Consider the following 21,949-nt stretch of genomic DNA (forward strand, 5'->3'; position numbering starts at 1 on the left):
TGGGAGACCCCCAAATCAAGAAAACCCACAGATTTTTTAGAACGATTTTCACATTGCCTTTTTGGGTCTATTTGCAAGCATTGGGTGAGAAAAACTTCGTATCTTTAGGAAACAGGGGCTCACTTTCATCTCTGATGAGAAGGTCTGCATGACAGTCGAGCAGGTGTATCAGTCACAGGAGTCTTTTCTCTAGCCTGTAACTCTACGATCACTTTGTTGGATTTGTTCATTCAGTCTGTAGCTCTTATTGAGCCCCTATCGGCCGCTCTGAGACAAGGCCCCTGCTTTCCTGGAGCTTCTAGTCGGGGGTGGAGCGGTGGCCAAGGGTGACAGGAAGCAGCCGGAAGTGAGAGCTGCTGTGCTGAAGATTAAGCAAAGTGGTGTGATAAGGTGTAACCAGGGCGCTGTGTGAAGAGAGGTGGTTAGGAAAGACTTCTTTGAGGAAGTCATTCATAAACCCAGGAGTGTATAAAACAGGAAGGTGTCAGACGTGTGGTCATTTGAGGGGAGAGCGGCCCAAACAGAGGGACGAGAACAGAGAAGGTGAACAAGAGCTTGTGGGAGTCAAGAGCTTGCTTCGTAGCTGGGACTGACAGAGGGTGGACAGGCCAGAGAAGTCTGCTGTCGTGCGTGGGGAACAAGGTAAAGATTTTGGATTTTATTCAGGATTTAATGGGAAGCTATGATGGGGTAGGAGTTGTCAACTTTTAAAAAATGCACAATGTGAGAGTTACAAGTTACGTTTTATTTTATATAATTTTATTTATATTTATATAATTTATAATTATATAATTATTAATACAACTATTGATATAATTTGTATTTATATAATTTTATTTTTATATATATATTTGGCTGTGCTGGGTCTTGGTTGCCGCACAGGCTTTTCTCTAGTTGCGGCCCATGGGCTCAGTAGTTGAGTTCCTGCACTGTGGAGCACCAGCTCAGTGGTTGTGGCGCACAGGCTTAGTTGCTCCTCAGCAGGTGGCATCTTCCCAGACTAGGGATCGAACTTGTATCTCCTGCATTGGCAGGCGGATTCTTTACTACTGAGCCACCAGGGAAGCCTGTCAGTTAAGTTTTATTTGAGGTGAAATGAGGGGTCTCGCCTGGGAGACAGCACCTCAGATAGCTCTGAGAAGCTGCTCCAAAGAGGCAGGGGGAAGTTCAGTATATATGTGATTTTAGTGATGGGAGAGTATATGCAATCAAGCACATATTTTCCCAAAAGTTTTCTGCTAGTCTCGTGACACTTTCTGCTAGTCATGAGGAGTAGTCATCACCGTGAAGGATTTTAGGGCATTTCTAGATATGAGGAGATATTCTAGTTGGCTCGTAAAATCAGCTTCTGAAAATATCTAACTATCTGAAGACCTATCCTGCCAGTCCTGCTCATCCCCGGAGCATAGGGTGCCTCATTTCTGCTCTCCACCCTGAACCCCTTCAGGAGGTGTTGAACATCAGTAGCTTCAGCGGCACATGTCGAATCCTTGTAGACAGCAAGTGCCAATTTGTAGTTGACAGGGTCAGGTAGGGGATTGACTTGGATTTATAAAAGATATCTCTGAATAACTTGATTATAAGCAGGTGAGAGAAGAATCAGGGAGACCATTGGGAAAATGGTGACTTAGACCAGGTGGTAGCTATAGATGTAAGCCCGTTGTTGTGCTCAGTCATGTCTGACTCTTTGTGACCCCATGGACTGTAACCCGCCAGGCTCCTCTGTCCATGGGATTTCCTAGGCAAGAATACTGGAGTGGGTTGCCATTTCCTCCTCCAGGGATCTTCCCCACCCAGAGATCGAACCTAAGTCTCCTGCGTCAGCAGGCAGATTCTTCACCTCTGAGCTACTGGGGAAGTTCAGGAATAAGCTTGCTGGTGGGTTAAAGATGAAGAGCTCTGGAAGATAGGGTCATGATGACTCCTAGATCTGAGACTTCAGCAACTGGGGGCGGGTATGTTTCCTGAGATGGGGAAAACCAGGAAGAAGCAGATTGGGGCGGGTTGTGGGGGGTGCAGAAATCAGTGTTTCTTTGGATATATCAGGTGTGATGCCCCTAGACAAATGTCGAATAAGCAGGAGGATACACTCTCCTGGAGTTCAGGGGAGGTCAGGAATACAGGTCTATGTGGGAGTCACCTGTATACATAAAGATGATGTTTAAAGCCCTGGAACTTTATGAGGACCAGAGCCTCGCTCGTTGAAGTGTACCCATGGACTTCACCCTTCCTTTAGGCTCAGTGTCCAAGCAGACACCTTCACTGCTAAACCTTCCCTTTGCCAATCTCGCAGTGACTGTTGAAGGCTGAGCTTTACAATGTGAGGGACAGCGGCAGAGTGTTAGGAAGACACACATGCTGGGCTGTAATTAGTGACGAGAGTGCTCCTCGTCTATGTCGCTTGCTCTCAACATTGTAATCATTGCCTAATTTACTAATGCTAACAATGGAGCTAAAAGCGAGTGGACCGTTTTAAAGACAGCATCTAGATCACAGTGTGTTCTTTAGATATTGTAAGCAAATCATGAATTTTTATTGCTTTTATAATCTAAGTAAGTTTCGTAAGCTCATGTAAAGTTATACAAAACCAAGTTTTTACTGCTGTTGGTTGCCCTCAGCTTCACATGCCATGGGTCCACTTTGTTGAAATACGACCACAAACTAAAGAAAAAGCAGAAACATACATATACTACCATATGTAAAATAGATAGCTAGTGGGAACCTACTAAAGTGCAGGCGGCTCAGCTCAGTGCTCTGTAATGACCTAGAAGGGTGGGGTGGGGGTTGGAATAGCCAAGAGGGAGGGGATATATGTATACTTATACCTGATTGACTTCTTTTGTACAGCAGATACAACATTGTAAAGCAATTATACCCCAATAATAATAATTTAAAAAACTATAAAAACATGTCTTTACTCCTAGGCAGCATTCCCATTTTGGGTTTGACATTTAATTTTGAAATAATGCATGGGATGTTTTACATCTTGCTGTTTTAGTTTTTTATCAGCAGTATCCTTATACGACTTTCAGTTCAGTTGCTCAGTCGTGTCTGACTCTTTGCAACCCATGAATCGCAGCACGCCAGGCCTCCCTGTCCATCACCAACTCCCGGAGTTCACTCAGACTCATGTCCATCAAGTCAGTGATGCCATCCAGCCATCTCATCCTCTGTCATCCCCTTCTCCTCCGGCCCCCAATTCCTCCCAGCATCGGAGTCTTTTCCAATGAGTCAACTCTTCACATGAGGTGGCCAAAGTACTGGAGTTTCAGCTTTAGTATCAGCCCTTCCAATGAACACCCAGGCCTGATCTCCTTTAGAATGGACTGGTTGGATCTCCTTGCAGTCCAAGGGGACTCTCAAGAGTCTTCTCCAACACCACAGTTCAAAAGCATCAATTTTTCAGCGCTCAGCTTTCTTCACAGTCCAACTCTCATATCCATACATGACCACTGGAAAAACCATAGCTTTGACTAGATGGACCTTTGTTGGCAAAGTAATGTCTCTGCTTTTCACTATGCTATCTAGGTTGGTCATAACTTTCCTTCCAAGGAGTGAGCGTCTTTTAATTTCATGGCTGCAGTCACCATCTGCAGTGATTTTGGAGCCCAAACAAATAAAGTCTGACACTGTTTCCACTGTTTCCCCATCTATTTCCCATGAAGTGATGGGACCAGATGCCATGATCTTTGTTTTCTGAATGTTGAGCTTTAAGCCAACTTTTTCACTCTCCTCTTTCACTTTCATCCAGAGGCTTTTTAGTTCCTCTTCACTTTCTGCCATAAGGGTGGTGTCATCTGCATATCTGAGGTTATTGATATTTCTCCCGGCAATCTTGATTCCAGCTTGTGCTTCTTCATAAAAAGAATTATTTTTTGCTTTGAAACCCCTTTCCTATCTCAGTGTCATATCCCTTACATTTGCTGCTAGTTTTATGGCCAACTTATTTATTAATATTTTACTTTTAAATCTAAGTGGAGTTTACTGTGTTGTATAGGGAAAAGTCCAGACTCTGTTGAAACATGAAGTTTCTTTGCTTCCTCATAAGAATGTGGAGTTAAAAAATATGATTGAGCCCTTGTTTATGGTAAATGATTCTCACTCATTGCAGATAAGCTCTCCAGCCCTCCAGCGGGCCATGTGGTGAGTTCAAGGTCCAGTCCAACAGCACAAGGGAATTCACACTAGCCCTGAGCCCTGAAGATGGTGTCACAGTCTTCGGGCCGGCAGGACTCACCTGTGGACCCCTGGGAAGGGGTCAGCGATGACCCAGGCGACACTGACAGCTTGCCCAGCCTCCTGGACACTGAGCACCCCTCCTGCCCATCAGACATCAGGTTCACAAGGCACAGAGCTGCCTGGATTAACCCCCCATGTGCGCAGCAACAGCTGCAGGATGCGTCGCCCCAGGTGCTCCCAGTGGTGAACAGAGAGAGCCACACTGCGTCCAAATCTCCCTTGGGAGCTTCACCCTTGTCTCTTGGGGACTCCGTGGTGGAGACATCACTGTCGAAGGGCACCGTGGACTCCGTGGGCAGCTCCTCTGCCCGGGGCGCAGCTGGCAATGGCAGTGACTCCGCTGTTACCTCGAAGGAAGAGCGGGCAGTGCTCCCAAGACGCTGTCCTCACACGTCTCTCATCACCAGCTCCAAGTCTGTATCCGGTCCCCCATGTCCTGAGGATGGCAGGGCTTTTTTCAAGCCTTCCCAGCTGACAGCTTCTGCTGATGCAGGTAACTCTAGTTTGGACTTCCACCCTTCCTGTCTGATCTCACACCTGCTCTTGCTTGGGGCTGAGGCTGAGTGTTCCTCATGAGGAAAAGGCTACCGGTTTTCCAGGATGCTCACCAGCCCGGGCACCAGCTCAGTTCCTAACGTCTTTAGCCCAGCCACTGGGAGGGTCACAACTGATGGAGTCAAGAATTTCCTTTCTCCTGAGTCTGCAGGAGAACTCAGTCAATAATCAGTGTCAGCTGTCATCTTAGAGCACCAGAGGTGCTCAGCATTTAGCCTGATGGTGGAAGGTGGTCTCTAGAGAGTGAGCCCCGCTTCACACCAGTGCTCCTGTGGGAGAGGAACACACCTCACCTGTTAGATTTACCTGGACAGGGTGTGACTAGAAAAATAGTAAGGTTTAAAAACAGGAACCACAATTCCTCCAAACAGGCCAAAACTTATTGCTCTAAGGTCAGGCACATATTTCTAAAATGCCAAAATTCTGAAACCCAAGTAATCCATGCCAGTTGCCACTCGAGTCAGTAAATTAAGCTATTCTTGTTATTATGATTTGTGGCATGCTTAGTTAATTTTAAATATTTATTATTTTATATTCACACTTGGCATTAAATTGTATTTTTGTTGGAATCCTAGTTCAAATAGTCAAGGAAGTTTTTTATTTCAAAGCAATTTAAAAGCTGCCTCTGTGTGTGTGTACACTCAAGTATATTTATTTCTCATTAGCAGAAACCAGTCCCTCTTCCTTTCCTAAGATATGAGGTTTATTTGTTCTACGAAACTTTTGAAAACTCAAAGATGGTGACAATCTTTAACATACAATTTAAGAATAAGCAGATTCTGGACAATCTTTTCAATGAGCTAACTTGGAGATAAGAACCAAAGTTTGAGCAATATAGCACAGTCTGATGGCATGCGTGCTCAGTAGCTCCGTCTGATTGCAGGCCTTTTTTTTTCTTTTTCGCTCACCTGCCTGGGCAGTTCTCAGGGAAAAAGTGACTTACAAATTTAGTGGTTGAAAACTGAGAAGTTAGTCTCCTACTTGATTGTCTCATGGGAGGGTGAGAAGAAAAGAGAGAAAATTGAAAGTCTTCTTTCCCACAGACTACCACCACGACAAGTTATAAAGAGAAGATGATCTTTAGGGCCTAGTGAGCTGCTGCTGCTGCTGCTAAGTCTCTTCAGTTGTGTCCGACTCTGTGCGACCCCATAGACAGCAGCCCACCAGGCTCCCCGTCCCTGGGATGTTCCAGGCAAGATCACTGGAGTGGGTTTCCATTGCCTTCTCCAGTGCATGAAAGTGAAAAGTGAAAGTGAAGTCGCTCAGTCGTGTCCGACTCCTAGCGACCCCATGGACTGCAGCCCACCAGGCTCCTCTGTCCATGGGATTTTCCAGGCAAGAGTACTGGAGTGGGGTGCCATTGCCTGCCCCAAATAACTTTTTGTGTTCCTGTGCAAGAAGTTGTTCTGCAATTTAAAATTATCCTTCCTGGGACTTCTCTGGTGGTTCAGTGGTTACAACTTTCCAGTACAGAGGGAGCAGGTTAAATCTATGCTCAGGAAGCTAAGATCCCACATGCCCCTCATCTTAAAAAAAACAAACAAACAACAACAACCAAAAAAAAAACATAAAACAGAAGCAGTATTGTAACAAATTCAATACAGACTTTTAAAACATGGTCCACATCAAAGGACATCTGTAAAGAAAAGTAAATAAAATTATCCTTTGCCCCAGAAAGAAAACAAACACACCAGCCCCTTTTGTCCAAAACCAGTGACCCTAGCCATCTAAGTACCTTTAAAAAACCACTCCGTTTTTTTGGCCATCTGTCTTAAACCTGGCGAGGGGATTCATTACACGGGCTTAAGGAAAAGAAGTCCCGAGTGATCTGGTTCTTTCTTTGGTGTAGGGGCGGCAATGGGCAGAACAGGCGTTTGCCATTATGAGGCATTTTCCTGGAGCGGCTGCATCTCAAATGGCAGTAGCGGGGGATTTCCTTTCTTAGATTAGACGGGAGGGAAGCACAGCTGGGCCTGTCTGCATTTCCTGAGGCTGTAAGAAACAATTCCTTTTGTTGGCAGAGGATCTACACATTTACAGTGCTTCTACATTCCTCAGCTCCTTCAGTTTCCTAATAAAATGATTATCCTAATTCCTAGGATGAGGAAATTTTGCTGTAGAGACACAGCTGGTGTGTGGAGAGCTGGGACTGGAAGCCACAGCCTGATTTTTCTCTGCATTTTCCCTTCTATCCTCAGAGTCCCCAAACCAGGACCTGTAACCAAATGCCGCCAGACTTCTGATTTTACAGATAAAGCTGTGTTTTTTTTTTTGTTTTGTTTATAGCTGCTTTCTCAGGGCAATGGCAGAACCGAGTGATAATTGCAGCAGGTGCTGTGTGGCCCTCAGGTCCTACATTTACTCCATAATCCTTTCTAGAAAAAGTTTGCCTACCCCAGATGGCTTCTGAAGCTAAGAGGTCCAAAGTTTTCAATGGAACAGTGGAGTTCTTGAACACGAGGCAAGGAAGGGGTTATGTTACTGAGTCCAAACCCACTCTGCCCATCACACAACAGGTCGATTAACTGAGAGATGAGGTGTTGAGGCAAGGACTATGGCTTTATTCAGAAAGCCGGCTGACCCAGAAGATGGTAGACTAATGTCTCAAAATAACCATCTGATCAGGGTCTGGAAGCCAGGTTCTTTTATAGAACAGAGATGGGGGAAGGGAGGATGTAAAATACAAAAGACCATTAATCTTATAAATATCTCCGGGAATGGCCAGCTTCCAGGAAGGAATGTGTTAATTTTTTCCTTCCTATAGCCATCCACTGGTGGACAGGGTCCTGAACAAAAGGCATTTTGGTTTAACATTCAGGCAGAGGGGCAGGGTTCCCTGAGGCAGGCCATTCATTATGTATGGACAGTATCCTTTTAGTGAACCAAAGCAATAGGGCAGCACAGGTTAAAGTAAAAGAAACGGACCCATCATGGAGTCAGTTTTTCCTGCAACAGTTGGAGGACTCCTGCTTGCCTGTGTGTTTGCCACCCCAAGAGCTTTGAAGCCGTCAAGGCATCTGTAGCACTCGGTTCTGATTCATCAGGTTGGCACAGCAGTGCTTATGGATGCCACAGAAATGTGTTGCCTTACGTGCTGCAATCAGATATCACATGACAGGCCTCATTTTTGTCTTGGTGGCGTTCATTGCCAGTAACAGAGTGGCTTAATAAGGATGCAGAATGGATGAGTCAGCCGAATATAATCTCTGCAGTTTCTTCTTGTTTCTGACTATGGGAAGATCATTTTAGAGAAGCGGTGCTGACCTTTTTCAGATAGATTTTGTCACTGTAAACAGGAAGTTTTACGTCATTTGCAGTGAGTTGGAGGAATGATCCCGTAATCCTTAACGGTCCTGCTTCCAGACTATTCCTTCTCACCTTCCATCTCCTGTAGGTAGTTTCCGTGTTTCTCTTCTCTTTCCCCTCTTTCCTCGTTGCTCTCCTCCATTCCCGTGGTTCTCCCGTGGCTTCTCTAAGGATTCCTCTCAAGTTATTCCAGTAGCTTCTTGCAGAAATGATGACCCTCTGCCACCTACAAGGCCTTCCATCAGAGGAGTCTTTCTTCTTGTGTCATCCTATTTTACTCTAGAATTGTGCTAATATTTTAAACATTTGAAAGTCACTCCCTAAAATTGTTTTCGTAGATAAACTTTGACTTTCTTTTTCTCCATTTTTAATAACTTGCTGTATTGGCAGATGCTGTTCAGGTTGGCGGAAGAACTGTTTCCTCAAATTCCTTCTCACCAGAGGCTTTCATTCTCCCTGTCGATGTAGAAAAGGTGAACATGGCTTCCTTCTTCTTTTTAAAACCACCAAGAGGGTTAACACTTCAGAGTATGCCTGTTCTGATTTCGGTCTGTAAACTTCACTGGAGGAGGCATGGCAAATAAGTTTCATTTCAACATTTGACTGGTAGGGTCTGCCCTCAGCTGGGAAATTTTCCATGATTGATGAGTAACGTCTCCCATTGCAGCACCACCAATCTAGGGTTTAATATCACAGGAAATTCAACTTGCGTCATCTTTTGGTTGCAGTGGGCTAAATCTTCCACCTCTGGAAGATATGGGCTATTCTTGATGTAATGACCTATGATAACACAGTGAAATAAATATATGTCTATGCATTAACTTCACTTAAATATAACTTCTTGATTTTTCAATCTAATACACCCTCAGTGGCGGGGGAGGGGGTGGCGGCGGGGGGAAACCAAGTTGATTATGCTTGTGAGAATTTTAACTGATCGTCTTTGCCTCTGCAGGAAAATGCCCACTTTTATGTTGCAGATATGATTATATCAGTCATGGAGAAAGTGAAGTATAATATTCTAAGTCAGCAGCACACAGAGACCTGGAGTACCGAGGAGGCCGGCAGGTCACTCGGCAATGATCAGGCGGACTTGGAAGGGACCTTTTATACCCACGTAAAGCAGGAATCTGGGTCTTCCGCTTCGTCTGACAGTGGCTATGAAGGTGAGTGGTTGGGGGGTGCAAATATGAGGAAGCTTTCTGCTGTATTCTCCCCACACACCTGCCAAACCCTGTCCTTCTGGAGTAACTCGATGATCCCCGCCATTTCTGCCACTTGGCTTGGAATTGGTCATCATGTACCACTCAGCTGTGCAATCCACCTGCTTTTTCTTAGGCTCCATCCTGCTTTCCCCTTCCTCTGTCTTGTCACCCAGCATTCCTCTTCTTTATACTGGCTTCCTTCCCCACGCTGTCCTCTTTCATTCATCCTGGTAACAAGGAGTCCGTGATGCACTGGGTATCCGCAGATGTTGGGGATCCACAGGTAGGGCTTTGCCTGAAATATTTTATGTGTTGAATCATGTTTAGCTGAATTAAAAAAAATGTTAATATATTAAATAAAAACTTAAAATATTTCTACCACCCAGATAAAAATTTGATCTTTTCTCAAGTATCACCCTTGTGACATTTATGGTCATAGAGGTTACTTCATGAGGTAGAGCAGAGTTCAGCAAATTGCAGCTTGATCCAGACAGTGTTAAAAAGGCAAGCAAATAACTGCGCAGTATCAGCACGCACCTCACATGGGGTGAGCGATGCTTCCTGGAACTTTACCAGTTATATATACTTTTGTGCCTGTACCAGGTTGTAAAGTAAATTGTATGTTACTGCTGATCATGATCAAAAGAGTGTAAGAAACACAGAAGTGGGTGAAACTGCCCCCATTTAACCCAGGAGGAAACCGAAGCTCAGAAATTGATATCCCCCAGCTAGAATGGTTTATCAGTGATCACATTTTTTCAGTGAGGGTGTTTCTTGAAGTAACAGCATGATTTGCAAAGTCTTTTCCCAGTTATTTGGCATTTAGGTGGCTTTCAATATTTTAACACTTTAAATGGATTTTAAAACTCCTTTGTGATCACAACCTTCCTTTTTCACTTTTTTTTCTCTCTGTGTGAAGACATTCTTAGGCTAATTCTCCAAACTGGTATTAGGGATAGAAAAGCATGAACATATTTGTATTCGTGTCTTGGAGGTCCTGTAGCAAAATACTACAAGTTAGGTGGCGTCAGACGGCAGAAATGGGTCCTTTCACAGTCACGGAGGTCACAGGTCGGCTTGGAATTGTCTGGACGCTTGGTTCCTTCTAGAGGCTTTGAGGGAGAATTTTTATCCCTGCCTGTCTCCAGACTCTGGGCAGTCGCTGCTGCTCCTGGCTTGTAGAGCGTCCCTCCAGTCCTCCGTGTTCACAGGATGTTTGGTCTCTGAGTATCCGCGTCTGTGTACAAACTTCCCTCTTTTTACAACATCACTCACATTGCCTCTAGGACTCACCCTGATCCAGCGTGACCGCAGCTTAACTTGATTACAATGACCCTATTTCCATATGAAGTCCTGTTCACAGGCGCTGGGTAGGGGGCATTTAGGGGAACAGATTCAACCTAGTGGGCTCCCCAGGTGGCTCAATGGTAAAGCATCTGCCTGCCAATGCAGGAGACACAGGAGACATGGGTTTGATACCTACTCCAGTTATTCTTGCCTGGGAAATGCCATGGTGGGCTGCAGTCCATGGGGTCACGAAGAGCTGGACACGTCTGAGTGAGTGAGCACACACACTCAACCTAGGACAGTGTTCATGTCACCTGTACTCTTTTCCTTACTGTGAACAACAACAACAAAACGTTGTTTCTCCTGTCTCTTCCGTTTGTTAAACTTTGTATTGTGGAAATTTCCAAACTTCCATGGAAGTAGGTAGAATACTCCTATGGACCCCAATAGACTCATCAGTCTGTTTCACTTAATCTTGTGAACATAAGAACAACACAAAAATAGCTCCCTGCCCTTTTTATTTTAATTGGAGGATAAGTACTGTACAATGTTGTGATGCTTTTTGCCATGCATCAACATGAATCGGTCCTAGGTATACATGTGTCCCCGCCATCCTGAACTCCCCTCCCACCTCCCTCCTCACCCCCTGACCTTTCTAATTGTTGCAGCTGAATTTTAAGATTCTTTTCAGGTCAACTCAGCCGTTTCATTCCTCCTTTTCAGTTTAGCCGGGTGTTGCAGGTTGGACAGTCTTTTTTTCTTCTTCCTTTCTTCCTCTAGGTTGCGCTGTGTTACAGGTCAGCCCAGTGGTTGAAACACCTGCTTTCTCTGAGGTGACGGAAGAAGACTGCAAATGTGACTTCGATGACTTTGTTATCGTAGGTGAGATTTGGAAACTCATGGGCCGTGATGGAGGCACCCTCCCCCACACACCTGATGACACGCATCACACATAATACGTAACAGTGTCATTCAGGGAAACCCCTCCCCAAATCAGATTGTGTCCCTGATATTAAAAAAAATGTGATGTCTTGATATTAATCTCTCATCTCGTGTAGGTTTGAATGCAAAAGCAGATACCATTAGGGTCTGATATCTGTTTGGCCCCCTCCATTATATTTTGGTGAAATTTCAGATAAGCGTATTTTAAAATCCCGTCTGTAGCCTCATAATAGCTGTTGTTTTATAACAGAAATGCAAAAGAACCTGAAGGATGGCGATCTGAAATGATTGGTCCTGAGATGTAGGCAGCTAGTTTTGTGTTCGTATCAAATTGACTATGGTTAAGAGAAACAGACTAAAAGCCCTCCATTACCTTTTCTTCAATTTTCCCACAGAACTTGGAGATTTCAGCAATACCACAGTGCCCTGTGGATGTTCCTCCGACACCTCTAAGAGGTATCTACCTCCCACTTTCATCAGCACACAGACCCCTGGGCCATCACACCAGGCCTCAAATTCAGCCAGTTCCAATAACAGGGATCACTGTTTAGAAGTGAAACAATCACCACGGAAGTTCCTACAGTGTTTCTAGAGTGTTTGAAAGACTTCTGTACACATTCTCATTTAATCCTCCTGGGTGGGATGGGCAGGGGTTTTAAACCCAATTTGATGGGTGTAGAAACTGAGATTCAGATGAGAAGTGGCTTCTGGACACCATGCTGTTAAATAGCAGCGGGGGAACTCCAACTCGCTTCCCAGTTTTCTCAGTAGAGAAGAATCTGCCTGCCAATGCAGGAGACGTGGGTTCAGTCCCTGGGTGGGGAAGATCCCCTGGAGAAAGAAATGGCAACCCACTCCAGTATTCTTGCCTAGGAAATCTCATGGACGGAGGAGCCTGCTGGGCTGCAGTCCATGGGGGCACAAAAGACAGGGCTTGAACCCAGGTCTTCTGACTTTAAACCTGGTCCTCTTCTCACCACCCCTCCCCACCTTGGTACCCTCAATAAACACAAGCTGCTCTGTGGGACGTGGAGGGATTGAGTTAAGTAAGATGACCACTGGGGCGTGGTTGACGCACACATGGTCTGCTGTGTGTCACCTCCTCTGCTTTTTTTGAGGGGGGAGGGGAAATAGTTAAAAACCCGCAGCAAAAGACCCTTAACACACTTTTTATGAAAATAATTTTCCATGTTTGCATCTCTTACATTGCAGTGTCATTCATGAGCCAAACTTCAATTCTGCTGAGCTAACAGCCAAAGAGTTATACCGCGTATTCAAGAAATGCTGGATGCTGGCAGAAGTTCATTATCAGCTGGCAGGCTCTCTCGATGCAGCTGGCTCCATAGTAAGTCTCAACAGAATTTGATCTTCAGTTCTTAAATTCTCATTTTGCCTGCCTTCCACATCAGAGGTCTATGTGTTTCCTTGTATGGCTGCTGGGCGTTAGGGGAGACTCGAAAGGAAGGACGAATCTGATGTTTATTGGGCATTTGTAATGCACCAGCGCCTGTGCTCAGCAATTCATGTCCTAATCCTCACATATCTCCTGTGAGATAGATGCTATTGTTAATTTAATTTAATTGATTTACTCATTTATTTATGGCTGTGCTGGGTCTTCATTGCTAGGCACAGGTTCTTCTCTAGTTGTGGTAAGCCAGGGCTAATGCAAGGGCCTCTCATTGCAGTGGCTTCTCTCGTGGCAGCGCATGGGCTCAGCAGTTGCAGCTCACAGGCTTAGTTGCCCTGCGGCATGTGGAATCTTCCCGGACCAGGGATCAAACCCATGTGCCATGCGTTGGCAGGTGGATTCTTAACCACTAGACCACATGGAAGCCTGTTATTTTAAGTTTAAGGTGTTAGTTGCAGACCCTCAGCGGGGCTGCTCAGTGGTACAGCGGGAGTCGAGCCCCCAGGCTGCCTCATTTGAAAGTCCAGGCTGGTCCCCTTGTGGAGCGCTCTGCCTTCCAAACAGGCAGCTCACTGCGGGCAGAGGATGGGGTGGCAGAGGCTGTAATCGGGTAGGAGAGAAAGCACACCAGAAGTGCAGGGGAGGCGGTGTTCCACATCATCAGGGGAACCTGGAAAGGCTGAATGGAGATCTCAGGACTTGAGCCAAGTATCAGGCCAGGCAGAACTGTAGAGGTCAGGTAGGAGTGCATGAAGGGCACTCTTGGCAAAGGAGCAGCTGGAGTAAAAATGACTGGGAGGTGCCTGGTGCTTCTGGGTTTTGGTTCTTTTGGCTGCGTCATCTTAGTTCCCTGACCAGGGATCGAACCCTTGCCCCCTGCAGTAGAAGCACAGAGTCTTCACCACTGGACCACTGGGGAAGTCCTCATGGTGTGTTGAGCAGAGTCATTTGATGTAGTTGGAGAACATGTTTGTGGGTAGTGGGGTATGTTTGGGGGAGGGTTCTTCTTAATCTTCCTGGGAAATAAGGCTCAAAAGTGGCCAAACTGTGGAGATGCAGACGGTAATCAGAGAAGTCTTGATTTTAGATGCTAAGAGGAAAGTTTCATGGTCAGAGGTGGGGGTGGTGTCTGCACCTGTACAGGTTGGGTGGTGTCTGCACCTCTACAGGCTGGGCAGTGTCTGCAGAGAACAATTCCTGGAGAAGGGGATTCAGATCGACAGCGTCTGTCAGCTATTGACTAGGCAGGGTGAGGCTTCGGCTTCTGCTAGGCAGGAAGGCATTCCAGTTCACACTGACCTACTTACAGTAATTCGCAGTCTGGAAACAAAAGAACTAACTAAAAATACCGAGCAGAGTGATCTCAGCTGGGTGGCGTCTGAAGCAGTTCTCCTGCAGAGGGTTTTAGACACAGAGACGGCTCTGGCCAGGTTCTGTTATTCACTTAAAAGCAGTTTTTATTTTTCAAGGTAAAGGTTAATGTTGGGAATACATCTGAACGTTTCTTTTGTTTCAGTTCCTGACATGTGCTTGTTTAAGTTGCTCCTGAATCCTCTTCTGGGTTATTTATGCAGGTCGTAAATGAAGAGCAGGTCCAGAAAGACTTTGAATCCAGCACAGATGTCGTCCAGGAAATTAAACTGAAGTCGAGGATCAGAGGGATTGGAGACTGGGCGCCCCCTAGGTTTCAAATCATATTTAATGTTCATCCACCACTCAAGTAAGTCTAGGTTGCTGCTTGGACCACCAGTCCAGTTAAAACAAAAGTTGTGGTGGGTTCCTCCTGTCTCTTCATGGAGATGTGTGAAGGCAAAAAATAAAACACCAAGGGACAAAGGAAAATCTGTTTTAGGAAAAAGAAATTTGGGCACATTTTTCTGACTTAGCTTTCTTGGCACCCCATTTATAGTGGGCTTTTGGTCTCTAAGTTTTGACACGTTGAGAACTTAACTGTGTTTCCTTAACTTTGAACATTACATAACAATTGAAAAGTAAACAGGCTGATATTAAGTGGCTAATGGTGAACCTTAAAAATATCATACAGTAATTTTAAGACTAGACCACTCTATTTTCCAGGGCAATGTGAAATAAAAAGTCAGTGAATTCATTTTTTTAAAGGAAAATTTCATCTTGAGGAGAGCTCTTGTAGTTAAAAAACATGACAGAATGCAAATGAAATCATCTCTGTTCTCTAAAAAGTAATACAATCCTAAAAGACAAAGAAATAAGATGGTGCAAAAAGGATACAGATATATATAAATATATACAATAATTTAAAGTAGTGCTGTGCTGAGTTGCTCAGTCATGTCTGACTCTTTGTGACCCCATGGACTGTAGCCTGCCAGGCTCCTCTGTCCATGGAATTTTCCAGGCAAGAACACTGGAGTGGGTTGCCATTTCCTCCTCCAGGGGATCTTCCTGACCCAGGGATGGAACCTGCATCTCCTGCATTGGCAGGTGGGTTCTTTACCACTGAGTCACCTGGGAATCCCATAATTTAAAGTAGTAATTTATTTATTCTGAGAGTATATGACATTGTAGACAAAAGGATATATTAACCAAATGCGTTTTTTTTCATTCCTCTTGGTTGGTATTTAATACAGTGTGCAAAGTGCAGAAGGGGCTGGCAATTGTCATTGCAGTGCCCCACAGAGGTGCCTTATATTCTTTTTTCCTCTTGGGAGAGTATGAGGAAGTTCTCTGGGGCTGCTTAGGGAGAAGAGTTCCCTCTCCAAGCCTTAGGTGGGGTCACTTCCCTTGACGTGGATTGTCTTTCCTCTGGGATTTTTCTGGGTTCTCTCTAAAGCACACATTTTTTTCTTTTTTTTTTTACCACGCACACATATTTTTACCATGCATTTTTACTTTGGCCATTTTTGCTGACCTTAAACTGTATTAAAGTGTTACAGCTTTCTCCGTATTGCCAAATCCCATTTGGAATTGCAACACGAACAGTTAAATAGCAAACACTTCAATATTCTATCTTTCACCAGAAATCTTTGACAGCATTGTCTTACAATACCTCATATTCATCTAAATGTCCCTGGATCCATTTGTAAACTCCCCAAGCAAGTTTGGGGATGGTGTCTTGTCCCCCTGAACCTCCTCCCATGTATTATATGCTTCTAGTTCTCTCAGGAGAGAGAACTCTGTGATGCCCCATAAGAAGTCTCTAAAGACTCTTTGGTGGAATGGTTACTTGTGATACTGACTTCTGCTTTGGTGGAAAGCTGGAAAGCTCTGTTCTTGGGAAAGAAAAATTCTGTTTCTTTCCCAAATGAAAAAATGATAAAATGAAGCCCTCAAGCTAAGAAGAACATCCCGATGTTAATTTCTCTTCCAATCAGTGAAAAACGCTCTGTTGGCCTTTTCTGAAATATAACTCTTATCATTTTCTGTCCTCAGGAGGGATCTCGTAGTAATAGCCCAAAATTTTTTCTGTGCTGGCTGTGGAACTCCAATAGAACCTAGTAAGTATGCATATTGGGTTGCTTACTTATTAGGCAATGACATTTTTACCTTAAAGCATAAATATTGGTATATTCATTTCTCTCAAGTACATGCAAGACAATATACACAGCAACAAATCTTTTGTTCAACAGTGATTTGATTAATAAGCATATGAATGAAATTTACATAATTTTATATTCATACTCTTACATTTTTAAATATCATAAGTAAAAGAGCCCCTCAAATAACCAATTTCAGATTTCCTACTTATCTCTCTATACATCCAAAGAAAGTTGAGCAGTGTGCATCATTATTTTTTAATGTTTTTTAATTGTCATGAAAGTCACATAATATAAAACATACTCTTGTTGTTGTTCAGTTGCTAAATCCTGTCCAGCTCTTAGCAACTCCATGGACTGAATTATGCCAATCTTCCCTGTCCTTCACTATCTCCCTGAGTTTGCTCAGATTCATGTCCATTGAGTCAGTGATGCTTTCTAACCATCTCATCCTCTGCCACCCTCTTCTCCTTTAACCTTCAAACTTTCCCAGCATCAGGGTCTTTTCCAAGGAGTCAGCTCTTCACATCAGGTAGCCAAATATTGGAGCTTCAGCATCAGTCCTTCCAATGAATATTCAGGGTTGATTTCCTTTAGGATGGACTGTTTGGATCTCCTTGCTGTCCAAGGGACTCTCAAGAGTCTTCTCCAACACCACAATTCGAAGGCATCTATTCTTCAGCTCTCAGCCTTCTTTATGGTCTAACTCTCACATCCATGCATCACTAGTCCATCCACATTAGTCATGTATGGATAAAACATACTATTTTAACCATTTTTAACGGTATAGTTCAGTGGCACTAAGTATATTCACACTGTTGCACAACTCTCACCGTCATTCATCTCCCCAGCTGTTTACCTTCCTAAACTGAAACTCTGTCCCCATTACACTGTCCCCATTCCCCCTTCCCACCTCCTACCCCCCGGCCCCTGGCATCTACCAATGTACTTTCTGACTCTATGAATTTGACTTTTCTTGGTACCTCACATAAGTACAATCAAATAGTATTTGTCTGCTGAAACTCCAATACTTTGGCCATCTGATGCAAAGAACTGACTCATTGGAAAAGACCCCGATGCTGGGAAAGATTGAAGGCAGGAGGAGAAGGGGACGATAGAGGATGAGATGGTTGGAAGGCATCACCAACTCAATGGACATGAGTTTGAACAAGCTCCGGGAGCTGGGAGTTGGTGAAGCACAGGGAAACCTGGCATGCTGCAGTCCATGGGGTCACAAAGAGCTGGCCATGACTGAGCGACTGAACTGAATGTATATGGGAATACATATTTAAGGTTAACTTAATGTATGTCCTACAAATAGACTATACCTTCTTTTTGAGGGGTTGGAGATTGGGATTGACGTACGTATACAACTATGAATGAAGTACATGGCTAGTGAGAACCTAGTGTGTAGCACAGAAAGGGGGACGTGTATTGTTTTTATGAGAGATGCCCACAATGAGAAGTTGTTATAGTCATTTCGTAACACTGCCTTCTCTTTGGTGAAGAGGCCACTGTGACTGCCCATTACTTTCCGACTCTCATCTCCCAGCTCTTGCCCCATTGGGCATTGAGCTCAAGCCACATGGCCTCCCTGCTGGTCCTTGAAGGTGACAGGCTCACTCCTGACTCAGCGATTTGTCAGGAGTGCTTTGTCAGGATCACTCCTGACTCAGCAATTTGTCAGGATCTGTGCTTCTCTCTCCCTGGAATGTCCTCCCCGGACACGCCCCACCCCACCAGGGCCAGTTCCCTTCCTTCCTTCCCATCTGCACTCTCAGGTCTTCCTTAGCTGCCCTATTGAAACTCCACCTCATCACCCTCTTGGCCACAAACACATACATACACTTGATATTCCCCTTCCTTTTTGTTTTTATTCAAGTCCTTATCTCCCTAAAATACTCTGTCTTATTGATTTTTCTTACTATTATCTGTCTCTCACTAGATTCTAAGTTCCATGAGGACAGATACATGGTTTCTTTTTAATTGACTTATTAAAGTATACTTGCTTTACAGTCTTATGTTACTTTCTGCTGTACAGCACAGTGAATCTGTTATATGTTTACATATATCCCCTCTTTTTGGAATTTCCTTCCCATTTAGGTCACCACAGAGCACTGAATAGAGTTCTCTGGGCTATACAATAGGTTCTCATTAGTTACCTCTTATATACATATTATCAATATTTGGTCTGTGTTACCATTGCTTTATCTCCTGCTCCTACAAGTATGCCTGGCACACAGTTGGATCTTGAAAGATATTTGTTAAATGATTGGATGGCTTACCTAGGACCTAACCAGACTCCTCTGAGAAAGTTTGAGGGAGTGGCCTAAGGGCCTAGAAAATCAGGTTTCATCCGATCAGAAAGGCGAGTTGCCTAGTTGAGAGTGGGAATCACTTATTTTGCTGTGAGAGCATCCATAGGTCTGACCTGTGGAAGCCTGCTGCTAAGTCACTTCAGTTGTGTCCGACTCTGTGCGACCCCAGAGACGGCAGCCCACCAGGCTCCCCCGTCCCTGGGATTCTCCAGGCGAGAACACTGGAGTGGGTTGCCATTTCCTTCTCCAGTGCATGAAAGTGAAAAGTGAAAGTGAAGTCGCTCAGTTGTGTCCGACCCTCAGCAAGCCCATGGACTGCAGCGCACCAGGCTCCACCGTCCATGGGATTTTCCAGGCAAGAGTACTGGAGTGGGCTGCCATTGCCTTCTCCGTGTGGAAGCCTAGGAAGAGAAGATTTGCTGGAAAGGGTTCCCTCGGCCTTTGATAGGTGTTCTGGGATGGAGTAAGACTTTGAGCATCTCCACCTCAAGAAATAAAAGCAAAAAGCATAAATCCATCTGAACTTCCTTCTGCCATGCCTGCCATGCGTCACAGTTGGAAGTGGTTTTTTTTCAATGACTCATCTTCCCAGCTAAAGTCTAGTGGGGACCATATCTCTCTGGTTAACCACTGTATCCTGGTGCCTCAGTAAATATTGAATGCATGAGTCTGAAACTGTGAAGATGTGTGACCATGATTCCACCAACTTTTAAAGTACCTCCCAGAGTTTGTTCAGATGTGAAGACATAGGTGTGCAATGTTGATTGGAATGTGGTCCTTCCCTCATGGAGCTTGCTGACAGGATGTCATCAGCCAAGTAAATAACTGGGTGATACTTTCAATGAAAGAGAAAGTCAAGAATGCTATGGTTTTTATAGCTAGGGAACTTAATCCAGGTTTATTGGCTTGGGAGTGAAAGGGCTGTTTTGGTGGCTTCAGGACAATTAGCCTGAAGAGATTCGGGCTTGTCAGAGCCTTCCTGCCAAGTAGGAGGTTGGGTCTGAACTCCCACCAAATGCTCAGACCTTGAATCTCATGTTCTGTTGGCCACGTGTCATTTTAAAGGCCCATCTTCCAAATCCAGGAGTGCTGGAGGGAGGGTTCTCTTTTCCAACATCCGTTCCACAAAAGTGAAGCTCATGACTCAGGGCCTCCAGTGTCTGCTGTTCTCCCCAGCATGGCTCCAGCAGCATGAGGACAGCCATCTTGAGTCTTGGGCCGGCGTTGGAGGCAAGGGTGGGGCGCGGGTGGGTTTCTGGCCTCAGGTGACCCGGTGCTCATCGTCATGTGCACCCCGGCAGAGTTCGTGAAGCGGCTCCGGTATTGCGAATACCTGGGGAAGTACTTCTGCGACTGCTGCCACTCATACTCGGAGTCCTGCATTCCCGCCCGGATCCTCAGGATGTGGGACTTCCGGAAGTACTACGTCAGCAACTTCTCCAAACGCCTGCTGGACCACATATGGCATGAGCCGATCTTCAACCTGGTGCACGTCAGCCACGGCCTGTACACCAAGGCCAAGGAACTGGACAGAGTGAGGGTGAGCAGCCACCTTTCTTGGGGGAGGGAGTCCAGCGGCCAAAAGGGCCCTGCGGCAGTAAGTGGACGTCTCCCCTGGCTCCAGGGATCCAGACAGACCCTTTAAGGGGCAGACTTGCCATCCAGCAGCTGGAGCTTATGCTTCAGAGACCTTCTCCTGCTTTGGCTCTTTTCAAAGCCCCGTACCCAAGTCTTACCTTTATGCCTAGTTTTGTTTGTACCTAGCTTTTGAATTTTATTGTCTTTTAAATGGGGCTTCCCTGCTAGCTCAGTCAGTAATGAATCTGCCTGCATTCTTGGAGACCAGGTTAGATCCCTGGGTTGAGAAGATCCCTTGGAGAAGGAAATGTCAACCCCGCCCCAGTATTCTTGCTTGGAAAATCCCAGGGATAGAGGAGCCTAGTGGGCTACTGTCCATGGGGATGCAAGGATCGGACACAACTTAGTGACTCAACCACCGCCATCTTTTAAAGAAAAATTGTATGTGTTTAAGGGTACTACCTGATGACTGGATGTATATATATACACACAGTGAAATGATTGATAGTCAAGCCAATTAACATATGCATCCCCTCACAGGGTTACCTGTCTGTGTATGTGATGAGAACATCTGAAACTTACTCTCCTAGCAAATTTCCAGTTTTTAATACAGTCTCGTGAATTATAGTCATCATGCTGTGCATGAGATCTCTAGACTTATCCTTATTGTTTAATTGTTGTTTAGTCGCTAAGTCGCGTCCAACTCCTTCGTGACCCCATGGTCTTATCCTAGGTAACTGTAACTCTGTGTCCTGGACCAATTATCTCCCCATTTCCCCAGCTCCTCAGGCCAGGATCCACCCTTATAGTCTGTGCTTTTATGTATTTGACTTTTTTAGATCCCCTGTATAAATGAGATCAGGCAGTTTTTGTCTTTCTGTGTCTGACTTCACTCACTTGGCATAATGTCCCCCAGGTACATCCATGGTGTCTGCAATCACAGAATCTCCTTCTTTTGTACATAGTTTGGTGGTTTTAAAAAAGAAGGCCCCCGACATTGTGTAAGCTTTAGACTCCCCAAGACCTGGGTCCTTCCTGGGTCCTTCCTGGGCCCTCTGTAGATCTCTGGACTCAGTCATGGGCCCCTTTATAGACTCTATAGACTGTGCATTATATGCTTTATATATATGCACAGTTGATACGCTTTATTGACTGTGCATTTCAAAGGCTTATTTTCTAGAGTTACAGCATTTCAAGGTTAGAACTAACATTTAATTTTGACTTATACATTTCCAGTGTTACTTATCACATTACACTTTCCCCCGCCCCCTGTTTGGTTTCTCACATTAGGAAATCCAGGAGCAGCTATTTCATATCAAGAAGCTGTTGAAGACCTGCAGGTTTGCTGAAAGGTACTGCTGCAGGCTGGGCTGGGCTGGGCTATGAATGGGAGGTCTGATAACCTCCACACTCTTTGTGGTCCATCTCCACCAGTGCAGAGTGATTGTCTCATGCCTCTCCTTGGGGATGTAGATACTCTCTTGAATGTTGCTAAACGTTCTTACTCACCACCAGGGAATTTAACATGTTAAGAAGAATGGACCAGTATAAGTATCAAACAACCATAGCCAGTGGACTTTTATTATTATGAAAAAAAAAAAAAAA

General features: G+C 44.9%; 1 protein-coding gene across 2 annotated transcripts in view; it reads left to right on the forward strand.

The window, feature by feature from the left end:
* RUBCNL (RUN and cysteine rich domain containing beclin 1 interacting protein like) overlaps positions 1–21,949 on the forward strand; it is a 48,931-nt gene that overhangs the window by 21,065 nt on the left and 5,917 nt on the right. For both annotated transcript variants that reach the window (XM_005687441.3, XM_018056758.1), the window contains exons 2-11: positions 4,112–4,732; positions 8,491–8,573; positions 9,053–9,263; positions 11,370–11,471; positions 11,927–11,987; positions 12,744–12,876; positions 14,514–14,659; positions 16,345–16,409; positions 20,068–20,306; positions 21,635–21,696. In XM_005687441.3, the coding sequence (XP_005687498.2) occupies positions 4,204–4,732; positions 8,491–8,573; positions 9,053–9,263; positions 11,370–11,471; positions 11,927–11,987; positions 12,744–12,876; positions 14,514–14,659; positions 16,345–16,409; positions 20,068–20,306; positions 21,635–21,696 (1,631 nt within the window). In that variant the 5' untranslated portion in view covers positions 4,112–4,203. The remainder of the gene's footprint in view (positions 1–4,111; positions 4,733–8,490; positions 8,574–9,052; positions 9,264–11,369; positions 11,472–11,926; positions 11,988–12,743; positions 12,877–14,513; positions 14,660–16,344; positions 16,410–20,067; positions 20,307–21,634; positions 21,697–21,949) is intronic.

This window comes from Capra hircus, chromosome 12 (assembly GCF_001704415.2).
Source record: "Capra hircus breed San Clemente chromosome 12, ASM170441v1, whole genome shotgun sequence".
Taxonomy (NCBI): domain Eukaryota; kingdom Metazoa; phylum Chordata; class Mammalia; order Artiodactyla; family Bovidae; genus Capra; species Capra hircus.